General features: G+C 40.0%; 1 protein-coding gene across 3 annotated transcripts in view; it reads right to left on the reverse strand.

Moving 5' to 3' along the window:
* Positions 1–738: 738 nt before the first annotated feature.
* SEPSECS (Sep (O-phosphoserine) tRNA:Sec (selenocysteine) tRNA synthase) overlaps positions 739–25,304 on the reverse strand; it is a 40,663-nt gene continuing 16,097 nt past the window's right edge. Inside the window, exons 9-14 of one of the 3 annotated variants that reach the window (XR_013957661.1) lie at positions 19,717–19,810; positions 18,993–19,083; positions 16,705–17,007; positions 10,013–10,297; positions 7,451–7,522; positions 739–1,169 (exon numbers count right to left, since the gene is read on the reverse strand). Coding sequence is in view for 1 of the 3 variants with exons in the window: in XM_080625523.1 (XP_080481649.1) it covers positions 16,758–17,007; positions 18,993–19,083; positions 19,717–19,810 (435 nt within the window). In the remaining 2 variants the exon portion in view is untranslated. Of the gene's footprint in view, positions 3,549–7,450; positions 7,523–10,012; positions 10,298–13,949; positions 17,008–18,992; positions 19,084–19,716; positions 19,811–25,304 lie in introns of those variants that run through there. The other 2 variants (XR_013957662.1, XM_080625523.1) reach the window with 2 other exon arrangements.

The raw sequence follows: 25,304 nt of genomic DNA on the forward strand, positions 1-25,304 counted from the left end.
CAGTGCATACTGGCACAGTTTGGCCAAAATGCTTCAGCTGTGTTCAAGCGAATCAAGGAGGTGACTGTGATGGCCTCTTAAAGCACTCTTGTGCACCACGCTCTTGTCAAATCAGCTACACTGGCAGAGGAAGAAGCAGGTCAAGCCAAGCCCACATTGCCTGTCAGTGTCTGGTGTTGCTGCTGGCACTTGCTCATCCATTCCCTCCCCAAGACACCAAACACAGCACCCATGCCACTGCCTCTGCCATCCACCTCACAGAGCAGCCTGCCCTCTGTCTTTGAAAGAATAGGTAGGAACAGAGAACTATTTTTAAAGTGACATTTTAAGGCTCTGATTTTGTTATGTATACTCAGCCCTCCTTGTGTGTGTGGCTCATATAGTTTTATGAGTAACATTAAGGCTGTGCAATAACACTTATGGACGGGAGCAAAAATATGGTTGTTTAGTCATTCCACAGTAAAGTAACAAAATATATCTCAATTTTTGCAAGAAGCTTAGAAAATAATCACCTATGTAGCTGATTCCAAATTTGGCTTATTCCCATTTGGCAGGGATGTGAATGGAGGTTGGGAGATACCATCAGCTGCACCTTCTGCTGTGAACCCTTGGCTTAAATAATTATTTCCTATTTGTGGATTTTGGCGGTAGGGATTTGGGAATGCAAGAAAAATACATGATAAAATCACAGAGGAAGTGTGAATTTATCTTTTTTATTGATCTTTTATTGGTGGATTTTTTATCAGGAACATTCAGAAACACAAAAAAGGAGAAAATATTGGAACCATCCAATACAAAGAAATAGACCAATGACTAAGAAAGCATCTGAACTGGGAAACAAGACATAAAAACATCTTTTTGTTGTCATCACCTACCACCGAGCAAAAATATTTTTGACAGAAATTGTCTTATCTATTAGTAGAAAAGATATTAAATTTAATGGTACTCAGCAATCTTTTGCACATCTCTATTTTAAGCTTCGTTCTCTCCAACCTCTACCAAGGCTAAATAAGTAACTAAACATGTAGTGGTCCGTCCATGCCAGTGATTTACAAACAGCAAACAGAAGGCTGGAACAGCACTGGAAGCTGTGCAGCAGGAGCCATGAGGTGCTGTTGGCTGCATGTAGTTTGATGAGGTATTTTCTTGAATCTGTTTTCTGGAATAAACTGGGGAAAAAGGATGCAGTTATAAAATGTTTAAAAAACTGAAGCAGCTGAAAACCAGCAAATCCAAGACTCTGGCCAAAAATGTGGAGGTCTTGCAAGTTACTCTGCTTAGGAGAAATCAGTGCAATGCTGTTTCTTACAAAAATTCAGAGCCCTGATCCTTCGGGCATTGAAGGGATTAAGAAAACAAAGACAGTTTCTGTGCTTCTACCACGTCTGTCCCGGCAATGTATTTCCAAACCTGCCTCTCCGGGCTTTTTCTCAGGATCACACTTATTTAGAGTAGATCTGACTTTCTGCTGAGTTCTGTTTTTCTCTTCCCTTACATCTGTAGTCAAGGATCAGAGAAGTTCCTTTTCCCAGATGATTCAGTTTCTTCAGTGAATTTAGATATGCCATATATTGTGGCTGGCGCTGATACTAAGTGAAAGATGGCTGCTTCACCAACGTCTATAGCACAGCTAGATTAGTGCAAAACCTATTGGACACAGATTAATAGTCAAGCCCAGGATATCTGTTTCACCCTTCAAGACACTTACTAATTCACTGAGGTCTTTAAAATTAATGCACATGCTCCATTATGTTTTAGATCGTATGGTTAACCTGATCCGGTTTCTCCAGAGCTGTAACACAGACGTCAGTGCTTCCAATTTGTGTACCCAAACATTTCTATTCCTCATATCAGATTTCAATTTCCCTTGCTAGGATCCTTGTTTACATTTCAATACTCATAAATCATACTCATGTAACAAAATAATTTCTTTTATTATGAAGTCTCTTACAGGGTCAGCAAGATCTTATCTGGAGCAATGCACACAAGTTGGAAGCTGCAGTTTAGGAGTTGTACCTTTCAGTTCAAGAAGAAAAGGCAGGCTGGGAAAGTAATCTAATAGCTCTCTGAACAAGGTCTAGGTGCAGAACACTGAAACTTCAGTAAAGTATCAGATGGACCTGGAAGGCCACATGCAGGGGGCACAAGACTATTTCCTCCCACAGGCAGGAGGAGGGATCGGTAACAACAGCTAATTCAGGGTGGACTGGAGGGAAATAAAAGAAGAAAACCTGATGTAGAGGAGTGAGATTAAATGATTGAGGCATCCCTTCTTGTGCCTCGCCTGAAGTCAAACACTGGCTGCATAGCTTGGGAATCTGAGCATCACCTGCATCAGTAGCAAGGTGGCCTTCTCTCGAACAGCTTGGTCATTCACTAACCCTGGTAGGTCCTAAGTTCAAAAGTTGCCCATGGCCAAAACTGCCCAGACTTAGGGCTCAAGATCAGGCATACTTAAATTGTTGTTTATTTGTCTCTGTCCCTATGAAAACCTTGAACCACTGTTCTTTCTTAGATCATCTTATACCATAGGACCAAGGCCTTCAATGAAATGCAGTTACAGCTAGTAACAATTTTAAAATATCATTACAAGCACCACCTTCTACCTTCCCACAACAGATTTCTGATCATCATTTGTCTAGGAAATGACAAATCTATTTTCAGTCTTTCCCCAAGGGGATTCTCTAAGCCTTGGGGAAAGAGTCATACCCAGAGGCTTACAGCGTCTTCCTCTGGAGGAGGAGGAAGAGGGATGTACTTCATCCTTCCAGGTGTGCCAAGGAGAAAAACAAACAAAAAAAAATCCACTCATTGTTCATTAAACTGAGCAGAAGGAACAAATAGGTTGACAGCCTATGGCCTCATAGCCCAGGAGGGAAGGGTCAGTGCTCTGAGGATGCCAGTGCTCATCAAGTGAGTGGTCTAGCTGCCCCAGCCAAGGTCCAGTCCGTACCTCCAAGTGAAACACTCAGGTCCGTGGTACAGGGCTCAGAGCTTCTATACTCTTTAGGTCAAATGGACTTCCAACAGCTTCCTTACAAACACTCTGGGGGCTGAGGATGCCATTTTAAGGGGTTAGATTGCACAGCATCATGTTGGAGATACTCATGTTTTCTTTTGTTTCTGACTATTAGGAAATTAGACTCCAAGGAGGCAGTCTCTTACTAAAAGTGTTCTGGCCTAGACATACCCTCTAGCACGAATGAAGAGGGAGCTGAGGGATGTGGATTAGCCATACTGTACCACAGAGGTGCTGGAGATGGCAGCTTTCCTCCTCGTACAGGTTATGCCACACTCCAGACACAACCCAGAAGTACCCCAGTTAGCGTATCCTCAGTGTCAAGCCTATTGGTTTTTATAGGCAGCACTGGATGAAAGGGGCTTAAGAAATCCATTACAAATGCAAATATATGCCCTGAGTATCACAGCTACAAAAGGAGGCACGTTGATCTCCGGTGTGGAGGCTTTGTTCACGCAGTCCGTCTCTGACCCAGCACGTCTTGGCTCTGGCACAGGGCTCAGGACAATGTAACCTGCAATGGTGACAGCTGAACAGCAGTGAGCTTGGTTCTCCCATGAGTGCAAATCCAATGTTCTGACCTGCACCAGGAGAATTAGCACTACAGTATCTACTAGCTGGAGTAACAGGGTATTGCTCTGAACTAGACAGTCACTGAAAACAGAAAACAGTTTGAATTCTGTATCAATGAGCTAAGAGAATACTCTTGATTAACACAGAAGACTGAAGTCACCAGAGTTATGCTATACCATTCGACTGACTTTGCTTTATATTGATATGACCTTTTAATTTCTTTACATTTTCCCTTTTACTTTCAAAAGCAGAATTAAAAAAACCAACCTGTATTAAAGATGAATTTGAGTGAAAATGATTCATGTGTTTCACAGCAATGCTAAGACCCTTTTCAAGAAAGAATGGAAAAATACAGTCAGGATGAAAGAACTTTAAACAAAGACAAAGGTAAGCTCTTCGGGAGTGCAGCCAAAGCTCCAGGTGTGGGAATCATGTTCCCAGAAGTTCCTGCTTGACAGTTGGCTGCAACCAACTGGAGCATGGGGAAAACCCAAAGACTAGCATGCAAGAGCAACTAAAGGTCATAGCAGCAAAGAAGGAATATGAAAAGATGAGATTAGTCTGTTGGGAACTGCATATTTATCACGAATAGGCTTTGAGGAAGATCTGCCAGGAAGATGAGGCAGGCAGGAGAATTTGAGGAGCAAATGGGAAGAACCTGGCATTGAATTTGGAAATAGCACCACCTATCGATGGCCATTTTAGATGGGAAAATGCTGGCGTATTCCAAAGTATGCTTCTGCACATGAAAGAGAAAAGCCATTATTGCTACTATGATGTTTGTTTTCATAACGGACACTTGAAATATTTATAAAGACAGGATTCTTAGTTGTACTTGTTGTGACATAATTTAGGTTGATTCTCAATAATGCCCTAAGTACTTGGGAAATACACAAGTTTGAGCTTGACAAGGTATGATCAGGCCAGCATTATATCTGACCTCATTTCACTTAAAATAAGAGAAAATCCACTGAAAAGCCTTTCCCTTGTCTCTCACACTTACCAGTATTTAAAAATACATGGAAAAAACTCCATATGCAGTAACAAGCAGCAGAGTGGAAAAGACTGCAAGATAAATATCTGTAATAAAGAACTTGGTGCCTCCTCTCGAAAGCCCGTCTAATCAATCAAAATGTATTTTGCTCTGTGTATTTGCCTATTATATTTGCTGACCTGTGCAAGTAAAGCTGACATATACTGGCAGTCTCGTGCTTTTCGGGAAAGAATATTTCAAAGTTAGGGGCCATCCATCATAGCATCGGCACTCTTCAGAGCTGCTTAGAAACAAGCTAGGACTTCTTGGGTTGGTCTGGGGGCTTTTAGTTAGCACTTGTCATTGATACAGGAATGGTTACTGAATGGTTACCAACAGCCAAGGGATTTCTATAATGGCACATAAGACTTTGACGTGGAACAATATGGTTGTTGCCCTACACCCATCTTCTTTTATTTTATTTTTTTGTTTGGGTTTGTTGTTGGGTTTTGGGTTTTTTTAAATTTTTCTTTTATGACTAGCCTGTTAGCTAGAGACCTGCACTCAGAGCAACCAGACTTGTCTGCAGTTCAGGCATTAGTGGGAAAACCCTATGTGGGGGCACTTGATTAAGGTCCATCAGGACCTGTGGTCATTGTGCAGGCTGATGCCAAGTACCAGTGAGAGCCTTAGCATTCCCTGAAGTTCATTTGCTGGTTGAATTAGGCCCTGATCCTGCAAGCTCTATTAACATCTAATTGGATTTGTTAAAAGGTGTTCCTGAACAGCACTGTTTTACCTCATGCCTTGGTTATCTTTATTGCACTTAACAATTGCTTAAATGAAGGGCATGGGAAGAGGGAACAATTCTGCTGGGCTCTTCCTGTGCTTGCCCCACCTTTGTGTTACCAATCCATAACCAACTGATGGTCCAGCCCTCACACAAACATGAGTTAGCCTGAAACACATGAGTGGGCTCATGTCTCTGCTGTCCTGGGTTCAGTAGCAGCAGTCAGTTTTTCTCCTTCTTAGTAGCTGTTGCAGCACTGTGTTTTTGACTTTCAGCCTGGGAACAGAGCTGATAACACCGATGTTTAGACTGACCAAGGACTTCGTGAGTCTCATGCTCTGCCAGGGAGGAGGAGAAGCCGGGAGGAAGCAGGGACAGGACACCTGACCCAAACTAGCCAAAGAGGTATTCCATACCACAGCACGTCATGCCCAGGATGTAGAACTGAGAGTCGCCCGGAAGGGCTGGAACGCTGCGGGGTGGGGGTGAGGTACCGGTTGGTGAGCGGTTGTATTCTCTTCCCTTGTTATTTCCTTTATCATTATTATTATTGGTGGTAGCAGTAGTGGTTTGTGTTATACCTTAGTTATTAAACTGTTCTTATCTCAACCCGTGGGAGCTGCATTCTTTCGATTCTCCTCCCTGTCCCTCCAGGAGTGGGGGGAAGAAAGGTGGGGGGGGAAGTAGACTGCGTGGTTCTAATTTACGGCCTGGGTTTAAACCACGACACTCTGCCTACAGCACGTGCATGGTACTGAGAAGGAAATGCAACTTAATTTCTGACTGCAGCTGTTATTTCTGTTAACTATTGAAATGATCTTGATTCCACAAAAATCTTGGAAAGGTACTGAAAGCATCCACGTAAAGTGAAATCATAAGGGAAGCTTTGAGTAGGTATGGGTTAAGTGAGGCTTAGGTGACCAGGATTTATGGCACCTTTTTTAATACGAGAACAGTTTAAATTAAATTATTAGTTTGGTGTGGGTTTTTAAACATGCTTTAGAAATGACTGGTTTTGTTCTGCTTTGCCTTTATTTTTAAGGTTTTTTTGCATGCTTTCTATTTATTTTATTGTTGAGACTTTGCAGTAAAATTGAAAGCAGAGCTCAGCAATCCCCTAAGTTTGGACAGAAATTATAACCTCATCGGAAAACAAACCAGATCTCTGTGCATAGATGCAGCGTATGCTGCCATTGTTCTGCATTCACTATGCCTTAAAATTCAAGGAAGATCTGAGATAGAACCAGAAAGAGAATTAATGTTTCCAACTAACTGACAGTGCTGAATTTTTTGCTGTCAAAACCTTATTTTAGACACATTGTTTTCTGGAAAGCTGTAAATAACACCTTAGAAAAAAATGTTTTATAATATGACCAGACTTCCATTGCATGTGGATAATTTGTTTGCTTAACTTTAAGCAGGTGGTATTAAACTTTCCTAAAACCATACACTTCAAAGGTAGGATTGGCAGAGCACAAGTGTGTGCAACTGCTAATGCTGGGATACTTCAAATACTTAAGAAAAATATCTGTTGACAAGCCTGAAAACTGCCATTTTCTGGCAGTGCATATTCAGTGACCTGAGAGCTATAGAGACAGTGACAGCTCAGTGTTACATCTCTGCTCCACCACTGTACTTCTGGAAGGAAATCAGAGATCTTTGTATTTTCTAAGCTCCTGTTATCTTAGGCCCTTTGAAATTATTGAAGGAACTAGCTAGTCAAAACCACTAGCCTGGAAAGTGGGAGCTGCTGATTTTCCCCCTCTATATGCCATGATGTGGTGTTTGGTCTCGTGAATCCTTCAGGAAACCTTATTCAGGCAAAAATGTATTTCTCCTTGTTTAAGCAGAGAACAGTTAAAAATGGAATAGTTGAAGTAATCTTCACCTTAAAGAAGGAGATGCAAGGACAGGGACAGCATGTGTCCTGAGCTATCTGTACTGGGCATCAGACTGTGACCTGCTACTTTGAGCTTTCTGAGACAGAACCAAAGGGTAGAACCAGCTTTCACCAGCACAGCTACATGAAAGGCAATTGGCTCTCGGCAGTGATCCATCTTTACTTTCTTACCCATGAAATGGGAAGGCTACTTACTTAACTTCCACCTTGCAGAATGATGGAGAAATCCATGCTTTCCATTTCAGGCTTTGTAGAACTCAGGCAAAACTGAAAAATACACATAAGTGTTGTACAACCAAGACCATAAAATAAAGACTGAAATTGAATTTTTAATTAAAATATTTAGGGTTTTGCGTTTTTTTGGGGTTTTTTTTATACATGTAAAGGTTTCTCTGGGATCATCTTTTCCCCTTTTTATGCCAGCTGCTAGTTTCTGCTGGTCTTTTTGGAAGGCCTTGGATCAAGTCCCTCATGACGTATATGCTTTTAGTCTGGACCAGTGACATGATCAATTGTCTGAGCCTCCATCAGCCCCTGCACTTTCACAACACAGTGCTTACACTGCTATATTTTACTGAGGAAATGAGGTCATCCAAGACTCACAGAGTCCTAAATGCAAATGCCTGTTACTGTAGAGTAAGGCAGAAAACCAGCAACAACCTCAACCCCAGTGTGACTGGAGAGCAAAGCAGCCTGAACAGATTTGTCACGCAGGACACACAGCCAGGATGTAGTTGTGCACACGACCATGTAGCAAGACCCATAGCACAGGATTTCTGCCAAGGAATTCTGTTGTCTGCATCCAGCATAGGGGTAAGGAAGAGAGACAAGAGCTGCAGGACCACCCTGTACACGCAAATGTCAACACTGCTGCAGAGGAACAACAAAACTGGAGCAAACAGTGAGGAGGGCAAAGTTGAAGCCACCTTATCATTTAAAAAACCTCACACCTGAGCAATAAAGGAGCAAAACCAAATACAAAACCTGTGGAGTCCTTCCTGCACACAGGACTGGGGTAAGGCCTGAAGTCAGGCTAGCCCCTTCACAGGCTCTGGAGCTACAACTCCTCTACTCCACACGGGTTTCAGACCCATTTAAACCTTCTCCAAACAATTCCAATGAGCACTTTGCAGCTCCCAACTGCACCTGTGGCACTGCCAGCCATGGTCACACTGGCTTAGGAGGCAGCAGCACCCGAGCCTTCTCTGCGATGGGCCTACCTCACCAAAGGTGGGATGCAGAAGGTGGGATGCAGAAGGTGGGATGCAGCTGCAGAAATATGAAGAAGCAGCATGCAGAAAACCGAAGCTGTAAGGTAAAAAGCAGGAAAACACACAGCCCCTCCAAATAAAAAATTTGGTAAGCTAACAAAGAAGGAAGAAGGAACTGTTAGAAGGGTGAAAAGATTTATCATTAAAAAAATACCCTGCTTTTCCCAACGTGTTTATTTTGGGAACACAGTCATTGTGCATGTACAGCTTATCTCTGCAGCTCAGAGAAAAGTATAGATCAGCTCTGCTGTCACCTCGACTGAGAGACAGCTGCTGCTGCAGCAGAGTAACAGCTGAAAAGCCACGCAATTGATTCCAATAGGTCTTGCTCCATTGCAGCTAATGAGAGGCTTGTGTTCATTCTGCTTTTATTGAAGTGATTTCTTCTAATTGCCTACTTAACACCTTAAAAAATACCAGGAGATACAGGTCAGTGCTCCATAAGCTGATGCTGGGGTAATGTTTTCCAGGTACAAATGAAGATTTGCTTATGCTCAACACAAAGGCTGCAGAGAAAAAAATTAATGATGTTATCAGGTAAAGCAGGTGTTGTGGTCACACCACCAAGGTCACTGGCATTAACAAAATACTCTGAAAACACAACTGTGGCATGTTCCCAGCAAAGTGCTGGAGTGTTGTAGAGATAACGTGCTCAGCCTCAAAGGGAGAAAATATGATGCGCTAACACGAATAGCTGTTAATGGCAGAGCATTGTGGACACGAGAAGGATGTTTGACCTACCAGTACTTTGAAGGAAGATGTAAACAACTGGCTTGATTCCCCACTGCCTTGCTCCTGCTATGGCCTCCTATGCTTGTGCCAAGTAAATGCAGCATATATGCTAAATACTCTCGCACGGAAAGAGCTGAGTTTTACCACCACTTGCACAGATGCAAAAATCTACACAAATTGCAAGGTAGGGGAAAATCAGGGCCTGGAAATGCAGGAAGAGTGGCTTATGCATGAACAAAGTGAACAGGGAGACTCAGAATGCAGTTATATAGAGACTAAGTGAAAATAGCATCTTTTAACTGCGCTAAGTGGTGCCCCAGGAGCCTTGTGAGTCACAGCTACTTGCTTCTGTGACAGAAACACATTGTTATTGCCTCTTCCCAAGCTTGCTGCAGAGCCATTGCATCTAGCAAAGGAAAACACAACATCCTCCTGGATCAGCAGACTGAATCACCCCTGGCCAGCTGCACAGGTCACTTCTGCCTAGCTTACACCTGCAGGACGGCCACACAGCCCGTCTCACTTGGCCAAGCAACAGCATTTCATTATTGGGAGCACAGGGCACAGCACCACTGGAGCTGAAACCCGCAGCCCCACTCCACTCCGTCAGCAAACCCACACATGCCTTACAGCCTTGCTGAAGGCAGAAGCAGTGTTTCACTTACCACAACTTTTAATAGCGATAAAAGTGTGCGAGCAATAAAGTGCTAGTGCTGCCCATCTCAGTGCAAAGCAGAGGGCAAAAACTATTTACCTGAAAATGAGCGCGTGAATCCAGAAGTCATTGCTTGAAGTCACCACGAGGCACCGTGAAGAGTGCATGTAGCCTGCAAAGACCTCCAGCAGCCACAACAGATTGTTTCTGAAGATACAGTCACTGAGAAATATCTCATTTCAAAAGGCCTTGGAGCCAGTGAGGCTGAAATGCCCAAGCATGCCTTCAGAGAGGGGCCTGACAAAACCACCTACTGCTGGAAGACCAACATGGTGAGTCTTTTCTGAAACCTGAAGGGCTGCTCTGCGGAGACTTAACATTCAGCTGGAATTTTTAGAAACAAAACCAAAGAGAAAACCAGAGTGTAACTGTTTGTGCATGGAATATACGCTTGAGTTTTAACAGCATCGGTTACATCATAATTGAAAAATGGTTTTATATTCAAATCCATTTACTGATGATAAACCCTTCAATAAAAACCACCTGTGGCATGTGCACTTGCACCTGCTGCCTTTCTGTGCTCCAGATGACTTCTTGCATGTGCAGTTCTGCATTGCTGGTACAGCAATACACTGGTAGCATCCTTCCCCCTACTCACCCTTCTTCAGATGCACTAGTACAGCAGAGGCTGCTGAAAGAACCACCCAAAATTACTCAGTGGGGTGAGGGGAGAACAGAATACTGGAAATGAATACTATTAGAGGGCAGGCTACTACTGCATAAAATGAGAGCTGTATTTTGACAGTATTCTCTGGTGCCTGCACTGTACAGAAGGTCAAGATTTTTTACTATGTGCCTGCTGGAGACTCAGGACCACCTCAGCTGCATGGCAAGCATTTCAGGCGATTTCTATGTTTGTAAACTTCCTAGACACTTTCCTCACCTTCCATTTAAAGACATATTTTTAACTGTACCCCATGCTCCTCCACCCACTAAGCCATTTGCAATTCCCCTGCTATTGAAATAGATGCTGTGTAGAATGTGAAGCCAGAATATGCATTGTAGCTTCATTACAGAGGGATCCAGAAGATGACAATAAGACTAGTAGTAATCTTACTTATTGTATAGACTCTTTAATCAAGAGTCTACAGAATATGTTGCAGATATTTTAGAAGACGCTTCTATTTAGTTATGTTTGACGGATTCTTCTTTCCTCAATAGCTACATTCCTCGTTTGACATATTACAGACCAAATTAAGCACTCTTAGTTCTGCAGTTTCTCAGACTTGAGAATCCTAGTTACAGGATTAACAGCTCAGCAGCATTTGTGTCTGCAAACTAGTTCTACTTGTCACATCTGCTTGGCAGCTGACTACCACAGCAAAGAGGGAACACTTCCCCTGCTTGGGCACCAAATTCTCCTCCTGCAGCCAGAGCTCACGAATGCATTCATGGTCCATTAGCTGCAGTGCATGAGCAGCACACTCTGTCCCAGGGGCTGCAGAGGTGCCACTGCATAAATTCAGTTCAGAAACATTTTAGGTAAGTGATGAGAATGGCTGCAAAGATTTTGTTCTAGAGTTTACACAGCAATATGAGCTTTATACATAGCAAAAGCCAAACACACATAACCGATCTAGAAACCTTCCAAAATGTTGGAGGCCTTGTTCCTTTCCCCTGTCTTTTGGCCACATGCTCCAGTGCACCCAAGAAGCAGCTTTTGGAGTGATCAGTAAAACCACTACGTGTTCATGAGTAATTCCCAATGAAGTGGTATGTTCCTGCTTGGGATGGCTAGAAGATTAATAACACACACATCTCTGTTGCTGCCATGTTATTTGTACAAGACCAACCTCCCCCCCAGGCAGTAGTAAGTGGCCTAATGTTTGTGGCAATTTGAGAACAGCTAATAGGAACGGTCTCATTCAGCTGAAAATAGCGCGTTCTTTCTATTCACACTAGGTCAAACCCCAAGCAGTTACAATTTTGCTATAGCTCACTCAGATCGGATTTGAATCCAGCATCTAAAGGCAAATTAAATTTCACCATCCACACTAAGGAAGCAATTCAGCTTCTGAACTGGATCAGCTTCGATGCCACGGCAAAGAATTTCATTGAAATTCTTTATTGCTATGATGAAAGACTCCTGTTCAGCAGCAGATATAATTATCACACCGATCTTAATTAGATCCTGAACTTGACTTTAGGATCCTCAGAGGAGTATTGAAAGCTTGGTCCACTTACACTGAACTTGGTCCAGAACACTGAAGCTTATCCACCAAGATAAATATATTAGTAGCTCTTTGATGCGACAGATGCTTGATGAGTAACAGAGCAAATGCCTTTTTAACTATTATTTTTAAAAAGAATTATTAGGCTGCAGTAAAGTGTACGCTGTTATCTTTGAGGGAAAAAAGTATACATTAAAAAATTTATTACAGAGCACAGAGAGCACATTTTTCCAAGCTGGTTTCAGAATTAAAAACATTTGAACAAAGGTTCTCTCTGTGGAGAGTCACTTCGTAACCAATTCAAGCCTTTAAATAGCTATTGTTTAAGAAAACCGCCAGCTACAGAAATAGGTTTTTCTTCAGATTCCAAACCCTATCAGGCCAGGTTGATTAAAATGTTGCACTTAGAAAAAGGAAACAAAAAAAAGCAACCTAATCACCCCTTATAAAAGTGAAAACAGCAACTCAATTTTTAAAGCATCATGAACAAAAGGCTATAGCCTATCTATCATTCACATATGGATTCATGTAATGATTCTTCAATTAGAATTATTATCTATACAGCAGCTGAAGACTGAGAACTGCTGATACACTGCAGATGGGAACATTTGCTAGTCTCTGGGCTCCAGCCTTTCTGAAAAAATGATGATCGCACAATATAGATTGCTCAGTTTATATGTGTATTAAGCTGCAATGCCAGCATTTACATTTGCAACATTTGATTTTTGCTTTCTTAGGCTCCAGAGAATTTGCTGCATCTGGTAGATTTTATTTGCTTTGTATCTTAGGCAATCGTTACGCACAAAGTGTGATAGGCAGTATTATTGCTCAAACAGCCCTGCATTTTGTTCATTATCTTAGATACTACGAAAGAAGTAAACCAAGAGTTGGCCTGTGAGATGGGTCATTCTGTGTCAGTTTGCCTGCACTATATTATTCCAGTGCTATTTTTATAAGGCACATCCATCTGCTCCTTCATTTCTTCCACCTATATAGATCCAGACAGCATAAGATGCAATATCAAGGGAAAGGAAAGCATCTCACAGAACAGTTACAGGCACCATGAGAGGGGAAAGTCACTTTGATGATGCAGACTACAGCAGTTTGAGGGGTCCTTGCCTATTCACACCCTGCCCCACTGTCAAAGGTTACTGTCTTCAGTAAGCAAGTAGCTGTAGAATGTATGTTCTGCAGAAGCAGAATGGGAGATGTGCTAGCTCTTCAGCCATTACTTCTCATGCTTGCAATGCTCAGACACCCCCATTTCAGTATCTATTAACTTTGCCACCTCTGCTACAGGGCAGTAACTTGGAACAGCAGACTAGGTAGCAAGAATGGTAACCCCCTAAACTTATCTTTCTGAATCCTCAGCTCTTCTGGAGTATTTCAAGTGCCTGCCCATTCCTATTTCATAGCTGGTAAGCACATGCTGTGACCTAGAAGATGACAGATAGGTAGCTATATGAATTGTAGCTGTGAGATAGCTCTACTGAATGGGCATCTGTTCTTGGTGTTAACACTAGAGATTCTTGCTGTGTGAACCCCAACCATGTTCTGAAGCCCAGGGAGCTTTCCTAGGTGTCTCACTAGTAATATGGAAGCTGGAGACAGCAAGTTGGCTCATGGACATTGAAGTACATGGAAGCCTTTATTGACACATGCCTGTGTAGAGATCAGGAAAACGGCTGCACAGTTAATTAACAGGTTTCTTACTTCACTGCACAACCTTTGAAGGATCTTCATAGAAGGCAAATACTGTTAATATATTTGTTTTACTCTACATAGTTTGGCAAACCTATCCCCATGTTACTACCATCTTTCACAGTATTACTTTTAGTGAGAGAGACCTGGCAGAGTCATGAAATCTCCCTGTATATGTTACACAAAGGAAACAAAAACTCTGCTCATGGCTGCATGTTCCAGTGTTATTTCACTACTTTATTACAGCTACTGGTGAATTGAGAGTAAGTGATATATGCTTTTCCTTGAAAAATATTTTTAGCATGTACTGAATCTCCTGTTTCAAATATGCCATAAATAACCAGGTCTTCTCCATTTATTTAAAAGTATATTGCCATTTGAATTAAAATTTCATTATATTTATAGTGACATTATATACTGCTTCTGTCTCTAAAAAATGAGTATTAATTAAAACTGAAGTCATTTACAGGGACAAAGCAAGCAAACAAAACTGCAAACCGGTACAACAGCTTACCAAAGTAATATAAACACAAATATTTAGTTCAAGAGTTTATACACTATGGTGGGGCACATTTCCAAAAATACTTTCAATTTCCTGACTTCAGGTGACTAAGATTTGTGAAGAAATTTAATGACACACAAATTGACTTACATTAAAATAATCATCTTAGATTATTTAAATAACAAAAAGGTTTAAAAGGTCAAAATCAAAACAAACCACTTAATTCTTTTTCTGGATACTTGTTTATAGAGATTTGTTGAAATTTTCAGCTTTGATTTTAAATGAGAAACATTTCAAAGACCAGAAATCACTACCTGAGAAAGCAGTTCAATCTATAGTAGAAGTGAGTGGATTATTTGCAGCAGACAGCTTATAACGAGACCGCAAAAGGGAGAGGTTTGTTCCTCTCAGAGAAGGTAACTGCTGTTTTTCTTTATTTGTTTTCTGGATATCATTAATCAAATGCTTATTTTAGCTGCTACTGTGCACCTCCCTAAACTCTTGTAACAACAGTTCTAATGTTTGCTTTCTGGGACTAGTCATCTAGATCAGTAATTTCTACTCATTTAAGCACAGAACAGCAATATCAAAAACCAGGAAGAAAGGTATCACTAAGGCTTTGTGGTTTTCACTGGCTACTCCAGTGTACTGAATACTGAGGCAGTGAGCTGCACAGTTTTGGCTCTCAAGCTTGTGCAAGAGTTTTACTGACTGGAAAAGCTGAGGTATAACATGATCTCAAATTGAACAGAAAAAGGGTGGGAGGAAGAGTGAAAGGGAGAAAGAAAAGAAAAATACATTTATTTACACCTCCTTATAGCCACAAGGACTCGGTGGCCAAGTTATATTACATTTCTCCTAGGATGTGTTTGCACAGCAAATAACAACTGTGACTGTAGTCCGGGGAGCCATACCTTCACAAGCTTAAGCAATCTAATGTGTAACTGTAGCAATAACCACGTAGAACCAGCAGCTCAATTTAAGCTTAAGATACAATGGACCTCACTAAGTGAGAGCACCTTCATGACAATTAGCATACCATTAACTTCTGCATATTAACATCACCTCCTGTGTCAATTCCTTTGAACATGCTGGACATACAATCCTTTTAAGAGCACCAAGATTTTGATCAAGCAATTTACAGAGAGGGCTCTGAAGGATACATGTCTCAGATCCCACCAAACAAAGTAATGTGAGTACTTCCTGACATTTAGAACTTATTAACTGTGGTATCCCAAGTATCACTATATTACAGACAAAGGAAATGTTTTTGAACATGAGGGTCACTTTGAACAGAAAATGACAAAAATTACATACAACGTAGTAACTGCATTTAAGAATAACTAGTTTTACTAGTTTTGCAAGCTACAGCACTGTCACCCCAGTGATATGGAACCTTTGTTTCAGGAACAGTCTCTGAATCTATTGTTTGCTTAATTAATTGAAATCAGCAACCGCACACAGACACAGGCGCAACAGTGCCAAATGGCATGAGGCACTTCAGAAGTGAAGTCTATAAATTTTAACAACGATGGACTGAAAATGCCGAAATACCCTCAGATATCACTGGCTCTTGAAACAGCTGTATTAATCCCACAAGGCATTCCTGCTTTTCAGTGGGTCTCTGACCTGATCACCCTACCAAAGAAAAGATGAAATAGAAAAAAATAAAGAGATAAAAAAACCCCAAACCTGCACCTCTCCACTCCACACCACCTTGCTTTCATTATCAGAATTCCTGTGGGTTGTTGAACTATGCAAATGCTTCCAAGAGCTGAGTGCTGACAGGATATGAGGCATTCTAGGTTTTTCTTTGCCACTGAAGGCTGTTTTGTTCTAGGTAGTTCATGAGGTGAGAACACCTGAAAAACACTACTATTCCAACTCCATCACTTCCTCAAGCAGTTGTAACACGGTATTCATTAAGGACTATCCCAACACTTGAGTAAGTCTGAAAAATGAAACTTAGTAAATGTGCTGATGCAAAACTAAGATATTTTGAGAGCAATGAAATGTTTCTTGCTGGATGGTCCACACCTAGGAAGGAATTCAACAATTGCTACAGAAAATCTTGTTAATCAAAAACATGTAAATAAGCATTCTGTGATTTGCTGAACACTGGTCCAGTCACTCACAGACTGAAGGGTCAGCTCAAGGTCTTTATGAATGTAATGCTTTACTTTGGCAGATACTAAGCGCATTCATATGCTGCAAAACACTTGCGTCTGACCCTCTGTCTTAGAGAATCACCTCCTTTTTTTTAAAGCTGAGATTCACCCAACTTTTTGTTGTTGCTGTTTTCAGATCAGGAATAAATTTTCTGCACTGCAGATTCACAATGCTCACCCATTACAAACCTGACATGCTTCAAACAAGAGCACATTTTCCTGTGTTACTAAATCAGTATCTTCTACTCTTCAAGTTGTTCTGTGCCTGTATCAGAATTACTTGTTTCATTTACAGTGTTTTCTTTCTTTCCTTCTTTTCTAGAAGTCTTCAAACACTTGTCGAGTCTTTTTAGGAATACATCTACATCTTGCTTTTTTATTCCAATTGCTGAGGCAGCATTGAGGTAAGCACAGGGATAGTCATTTGCATGTGACATAAAGCCTTTAAAAGTGTAGTTGTTCACTGTTTGTACAGACCCACAGGGAACAACCCTGAAACAAACAAAAATGTGATTCAGTTGAAGATGCCTTGGATAGCTTATGTGATACACTATGATGGACACATTTTCACAAGTTCCTATACAGTGTAATATCTGTTAACTCTAAACATATCAATGTAAGCAGGCTTACATCAGGCATTCTACAAATTAGTGCACAAGCATCACTGTGAATTGACAGTAGTAGTAGATCCTGACTTAGCTCAAGTCTGTATGCATATGTGCATGCATCTTCCCCTTTTCAGTTAAATTAAGGTCTTTTGGTACTGGTATTTATGAACTTCCCAGTGTAGACGGGTAAGACACACCTGCAGCAAACTTTCCTATTCCATAACAAGCTCTAACCATCTGACCCACTCTTGTCTCTCACTTGCATCAGTTCACTGCTCCTTAGGCAACCTGGTGACTTTGAGCTCCTTGAGATCACCATACTGACAGCAGCTTTAGTGCAGACATCTGCTTGGCAGTCCAAAATGTCTGAGTTCAAGTGATTCAGAGCGCTCAGGATCCCAACTTCATCCACTCCTTCCTCTCTATTGGATCTTTTTCCCCAGCCTATGATGTTAACCTCATATTCATTCCTTCCCTTGTAGCAGATACTTTTTGCCACTGCTTTTACCATCCTCATACTAAGAGCCTCTACCTATTACAGCCTGTTTCTCAGCACTTCCATTATATATCCATTTCCTGATAAATCAAGACACTATTCCACATCCTTACTTGTTAAAGGAACAACTTGCCTTGTGGCTATAGTTAAAGCTTACACAAGAAGTTAACAACAATCAATTGATAAGAATTTACTACCTCTACAGAGACATTCCCTGCAGTTCATAAAAGAAACTGCATTCAGACAAATACCCCTAGGATTAGCAGATCCTTCCTCTGTCCAAGTGCTCTGCCCACAGGTTACACAAAAACCTGTGTGCTACCAAAGCAGGGAGTGGATATTCCTACCACTGACATTCAGCACAACATTTAAAATCTGTTGAAATGCCAGGTCAAACTGTATATACTACAAAAGAATTATTTGGTTTACATCAAAAAAGGAACAACCTGAAACTCTTATTTATATTAACCAAGAATTGGAGAGTTTTAACTTCCAAAATTGAATTTCTTGAATCATTTCAGCCAAAGATGGCTTAAATTGCAGAACAAGGCACAGTTAAGACAGGCAAATTAAAAAGAGCATCTAACTACAGTACATATAGATTTACTGTCATTCATTTGTGCAGGAAGTGGAATAATCCAAGCTAATGAAGCATACCTTCTGATGTGGAAACAGCTCTGCTACAGAAAAATGACATTAAGTCTATGGCAGAAGTTAGCATGGCAGCAGTAATACTCAGATTAAGGAATCCTGCCAAAACAAATTTTAAATCATTCTCTTCTTCTAAAAGGCTTAAACTAAAACCATTAAAAATTATTTGGCTTGCATTTCCATGTACCAGGGTCTCTAAGAATAATTTCATCTCAGATTGGCTCAGGTTGTAGACTTTTTTTATTTATTTTTCTTTTTAAACACAGTTAGTTACAGAAAGCAGGATTTTCTCCCTTATGACAAAAAGCTATGTAGGGTATTAAAAGCTTATTCCCCAGCTTCCAGCACAACCGAATTTGTGCTGCAATAAACAAAACAAAGATCTTCCCTAAGTAGCTTACAACTTAACTGTAAGATCAGACAACAGCTGGAAACTAAACGAAACCAAGGGGTACTAGGGAATAATGACACTAAATTAAATGGGCATAGATTACCTATTTAGCCTACCAAAGCTAACAAAGGAGCCCTTGCTGCTAACTCAGGCAGGTAGACATTACTAGTAGGTAACAGTGACGAAGAAGAGTGTTATTACTCTGTGACTGGTTATTGTCAAACAGTAATCAGTAATCATGACAGAATTGGTACAAAACAAGTATTATAGGATTTCAGGAAATATATGCTAATTCAACCCCTCAATTTTTTCAAATTCATAGCATCCTCACCTTGCTCCAGAAACTTGTCTTGTGAAAAGCATAGATCCAAGCTGGGTAACAGCAGCATCATTATTTTCATCTAGATTTTTCAGTGACATGGCTAAAATAACAAAAGGTCAGGTTAAAACTACTACAAAGCTTATTTTCTCCAAAGAACCACAGAGGACAAGCTGTTTTCCAACAATAAAAATCTAGCCAAATATCTGTGTTCAGATACAAAAAGAAATACAAATGCTACATTTCATCATTTTTAATTTTCCCACAAGCTGTCATAGATTACTTCTTTGGTTACACTGCCTGTATGTAAGGCAGATGCTGCACAGGTAGGCAATATTACTTTGGTGTTCAGCAGAATTTTTGATTAGAACAAATACCTTGAGTAGGAATTCCATAATCTGTTTTACAGCACTATAAGATGATTGGTAAAATAATTATACCCTAATTTATTTTTAAATCTACTTTTCCATAAAGTATTACTACATACTAACATCTTCTGCCTGCCTTGATTACAATAAATAAGTATGTTGGACAGGAGTAAAATAATACAGGGCCCAAGTCACTACTCTACTTTTATAGTAGGTTACCTTATTGGGTTCAATGATTTCGTATCAGTCTAAGAACAATTCAATGGAGTGCAGTGAACTATGCTTAATATATATAAACTGTATGCAAAAATGCATTATGAATGCACAGCATATTGGAATTTTTGTAAAAGATAAAACCCAGCAATTACCTAAGGAAATGGGATTACGTGGTGTATCTAACAGTCTCTCATTGTGGTTATCTGCCAGCTTCTTCAGCTCGCTTGAAAGATAGGAAAACATCTCCTGAAAAAAAAGATGCAGTATTTTCATTATTAGATATCAAACAGAGAAAATAGTTCCTATTTCACAAAACTGTTAAGTCTCCATTATATCCTACAGGTGTACAGCTGATGCTCTTTTCATGTGTACCAAGTGGGCCAGACAATTCTCTGAAATCATTCTATAAAGGAACAGCTCCATTTTCTTAACACTGTTTTTCCCCCTCAAGCTGCTTCCAAAGCTCTGTATCTGGTCTAATCTATGTGCTTGAGATATCAGTCATTCTCTCTGCAGCCCTGAAACCCACGCAGGTAAAATCTTCAAGAGACTGCCACTGCACAGCAGGTCTTAGCCTCCACACCCTTGCAAGGGCTTCCCCCACCCCAGCCCCTTGAGCCATAGAGAATGAACAGATGACCACATTATGGCAAATTGCCATACTTTTCTCTCTACTAATACATTCCAGACTAAAAACAGTGCACGTTGTTACCACGTATCACACAATCACAATTGCCACTAGTGCATGGATTTCTTTTTCTGTATGAGAATGGCAATACAGTCTCTTACGGGGAAGGCTATGAGAACACATTTGAAGGTATTTCGTTTCACACAATATGTACTCTCCTGAATAGTCAGTTCTGTTGTCTAGCCAGTCCTTTCTGGAACCAGCCCCTTCTGCTCAGGCCTACTAAAAGAATGGAGATACCTGAATTTCTGCTATCACTTGATTAGACTGCGCCTTTGTTGTGAAAGTGTCATAAAGCTGAGATTCATAAACGTTTTGGCTCAGATACAAGTCATGCTGCACATAAAATACAGATGAAGTAAGAGAAGCAGCCTTTTATTTCCTCCCTGTTCCCCAGTGGTAATCTATGATAATTGCTGATGGTCTTTCTCAGTTTAGTATCTTCCTTTTCACATATCAGCTCAAAACACTTACGGACAGAGTGAGAATAAGCACTATTCTTCTTATTGCATTCTTTGGCTTCTTTTCTATCCTTCTTAATACTTAGACTCTCATAAAAGCTAGCAAAAACGATGCAGATACTGGGTAGTCTTTTTAAAAGATACTGAACACAAGATTTTTTCCTCTTTCTGGCCATAAAGATTGTGCTGCTCATCTGCTTCAATATGACTGACCATTTAAGCATTCTCATCAATTTCTGGACAAGTGATCTGTCATTATATAAATAGACTTGCCTATTCTGTTTGTAGACCATTATCCTGTTCTGACCTGTGGACTCTGACAGATACAAATTAGAGCTTGTGATCAAAAGTATATTTCTGAGCAGAACCTCCCAAAGGTCTTACGAAACCAAATGAGTTTTGCGGTAGGTAAGTTAGAAGAATGTTACAGCTGCTCTTCTTCATCCACTGCAGTGAACCCAGTCTCACTTCATGTGTGATCAAATGAACACAGCTCCTGCCTTGTTCTTCCTAACACCATAGGATGAATCCAGCCAGAGAGGTAAAAGTACCATCTTACAGCCTAACTGAATCAGGCTGTTGATTCCACTATCAACATGAGTGTAACGCTTCTGTAATACTTGGAGCAGCAACAAAAATTTTGAGAGGCATCTATGGTTAATTTTCAGAATTTGAAATTTACGAAGATCATTTTTCAGAGGTGTTTGTAGATCAAGTGATTTTTGAGGCTTCAATTCATCAGAGTTTATTTACAGTTCACTAGCAGAAGTTGAAAAATATTTGTTTTACATGTTCACACTTTTGCCTCCCTTCTGGTCCCCCACTGAATATAAACACATTACTCTCCTGTTATTTGCTTTCCACAATAAGCATCACCAATTTATTATCCATTTTATTAGTATTTTTTAAAAATCCAAATCATACATTAATTTGTGCTCCCTCTGCTGGCTATTCTACAACTGAAGCAAAGCATTATGGAAATATACATAAAATGTGTCTACTATGGAGATATTATTTGTGAAATTAGTACTGAGAAAAATCTGTACCAGAAAAAAAAATCCCAAATAATTAATTTTTGTGTGTTGTACCTAGGGAATTCTCAGTTGCATTTCTTACAGTATTTATTACCAAAAGAACTGCAAGTCTCTACAACCAGTTACCCACGGTATAAATGTATTAAGATTAAATATCTAAGTTAGTAGATAAGCCTTTACAAACACAGAAATTTGTTAAAACAAGGGAAAATGGAATGATGACCAAAAAAACCCCCAAAACATCCAACTATGTATTCTAATTGGTTTGATTGAAACTACCTGAACACAAATTCAAAACTTCTTGTTTTTATGAAAGATATTATTTTGCACCTTTGGATTGGAAGCCCTCTAGATATTTCATAGTTTCAGAAGTTAAGCAGTTTGTTGCAAAATAGATTAATGGCCTTTAAATAAAAAAAGGAAAAAAAGCAATATATTTTTGTGAGGTCAAATCCATAACCAACCTCTATTACAAAGTATTTCTGTTACGTGGAAAATGTAAAAGCACCCTCAGCAATTACATACAAATGAACTCCTACATAATTGATTTTCTGTGGTAGGCACTCAAGTTTTCTCCAATGAAGCTAACTATCGTGCTAAACTTGCATTGAACAACCCAAGCACTAAATGTCAGTTAAGTTTCATGATTTAATTCACTCTTTCCCCTAAAAAACTTATCGCAAAGCAACCTCACCAGGCTAGTGAAATGAATGCTGAACTATATGAAAATGTCTTGCACTTTTTCTGGCCCTTCTAGCACTTAAACCAATAAATGACCTCAAAAAATACAAAGAACAAGTCAACAACGGTGTGTTCATCAGACATACCAAATGACTCAATTATTGGGACAAAATGGCTTACTTCCACATAATATATAATAATACATAAAGTTATAAGAATCTACAAAATTATATAATTACAAAAATATTTTCAAGAACTTTTATACCAATTACTAAAAATATTTGTATCATAATGCATTTACATTATAAAGCTATTTTTTAATAGAACATACATTAGCTATGGGTGAGTATTCATTATTCATTCGTTCATGGATAGGCATTGTTCTTCCAAACGAAAATAACTAGAGGGAAATCACTACAGAAAAAGCCAGTAACTCCAGAGATAAAGTAGGACACAGGGATACTAAATACGCCATTAGTCCCATATCAGGTGACAGAGAACTGGTGAAGGCCAGAAAGCTTTCTGTGCATGGTTGAAACTATCCTACCTGGTTCTAAGCACCCTGCTTGCTTACACTGTGAGCCTGTAACATTCCACCTTCCCTCCTGTTCACTCTCACCTGAAAACAGTTGTCCTCCAAGAACAGCCATACAGCTGCATATGGTGCTGAGGACAACACTGCAGAAGAGCAATTTAACTACCTCTGCACAATAGATGCAGACTGTCAACTCACATATGCTGTACCTGAGACTGATCTGGTCCCATCTTAAATTAGTTTACTTCAGCAGCTGTTTATAATGCAGCCATCATAACCTTTCTTCTGCTTTGCGTACCAGACTGGCCAGCTGCATCTGACCTGTGAGCTGATCAGACCACACCACCTCATGCAAAGAGAGGCTGCAGTGCTGAGCATGGAGACCTGTTAGTACATGCCCCAGAAAGCCCCCGTAGAAGGCTTACCTTCTTTAAATGCAGCCAAACATATGATACACACCATACGTGCACGTGTGTGAAACCTACAAATACCACATACCCTCATACTGAGATTCTTTTGCATTGCAAGATCAATGATTTTGTTCTGAATTTATAACATACTGGAAAGTTTTTAAAATACAAAATTAATTATGGAACCTTTAAATCTTTGTATCTTATATAAGTAATCTAACAGAAACTGCTCAGTAAGTCTTGGCAACCTGATATGGTAACACTAATGCTGACAATCACCACACATTTTTTTCCTCCTAAAGGTCTTTAAGAACACCAATCAACATATTTTTTCGTCAGCACCTGCAAGACCTTGAGATCAGGCTCCTTAGGGGTCATACCTCTCCAATGCACACCTCAGGTATGCAGGCCTCCTTGAAGCTTCCATTCACACTTGGCACTTGTTTAACTACACAACACCATTTAAGATAATGGTTACATTCAGTTAAACTACCTTGCCTTCAGCCACTTTAAAATTTGAATATGGTTCCACGTATTTCACACAAGGAGAATCCTGCAATATTCCCACATCTGACAAACTACAGCATAGCAAACTGACTAGACAAAGAGGAGTAACAAATGTCCATCTTGTAAAAATATTTAAAATCTTACATTTTTAATATCCAGCATTAAATAGCTTTTCTCTTATTCTTCAATCATAAATAGAGCAGCAATATAAACTCACACTGAACTGTACAAGTAATTTATTCCTATCAGAATAATTACAACAATGATAAACCACATTGGAAAATAATTACAGGTATCAAACCTGATACGTAGGGTCCTGAACATAAACCCTGTCCTTGTCCTTGCTCTCCAGCAATTCTGATGTAGCAATTGAAGTCTAGTGTTTATGCAGTGCAGTGTAACCACTGTATCTGCTACGTGTGGCCTGGTTCTGTCACACACATACATGCTCAAAAACAGAGTTTTAAGACTCAGGCATGCAGAATATGGGACACGACATGCCTTGTACGGAGGAAATCAAAGTTGTTGCTACAAAACCGTAACATTTCCATAATATTATGAGTTCTTTAAAAGCAAAGATATTAACATATTTGACTATGAATCAGCGGTCATTATCTGCATTACCGAAGGACCTAGAATTTCCTACTGAGATCAGAAAAACATTGTTCTATAAAAAGGAATGCTGAAAATTTAGAGTAAGTGAGAAAATATTACTGTTGGTGGTTGCTTTCCATCCTTTCTCTGGAAACAGCAAGGCTAAATACAACTGTTGAAAACATTCCTTATTATGCTTTTATATATGGCCACCTTTATTCAGACACCTGGACAGTATGTGTGTTACTTTCCTGCTCTGGTTCCTCAGATCCATTGCACCATTTTACTCCTTCATATCGCAACATACAATCTCATGCTCTTGGACAACTGCACACCCCACAACAGCCAGCTTGTCAGAAAATCCTATTCCATGTACATGCTCCTCTCCCTTGTATGATATCTTCCCTGCCTGTATTAAACCATTCATCTGTGTAAAAGAAAAACTGTGCAGGCTCTCTCTTTTCTTCGTTGTGCAAGATTAAACTCTTCTCAGCAATATTCTGCTCTCTCTAGCTTAAGCTCAAATAACCTGAAGTAACACCCATGTCAGCAAGGATATGGTAAAAAGAAAAAAGCAAGACCTTGAAGTTTTTTTATAGCTTTTTGTGTGAGTAGGTGCAGCTGCACCGATATAGAAAGGAGTACTCAATGTCAAGCTATAAATAGCTCCTGCTGGGAGCCTAATAGCTCTGCCATTGCTTTCACACAGCACAGGCAATAAACTACCACTATTACGTTTTTATAACTCGGGAACAAACAGATTTAAGCAAAAAAAAAAAAAAAAAAAAAAAAAAAAAGGTTTCTATTTCTACAGCAAATCAAATAAAAGA

Source organism: Psittacula echo (assembly GCF_963264785.1).
Source record: "Psittacula echo genome assembly, chromosome: 1".
NCBI lineage: Eukaryota > Metazoa > Chordata > Aves > Psittaciformes > Psittacidae > Psittacula > Psittacula echo.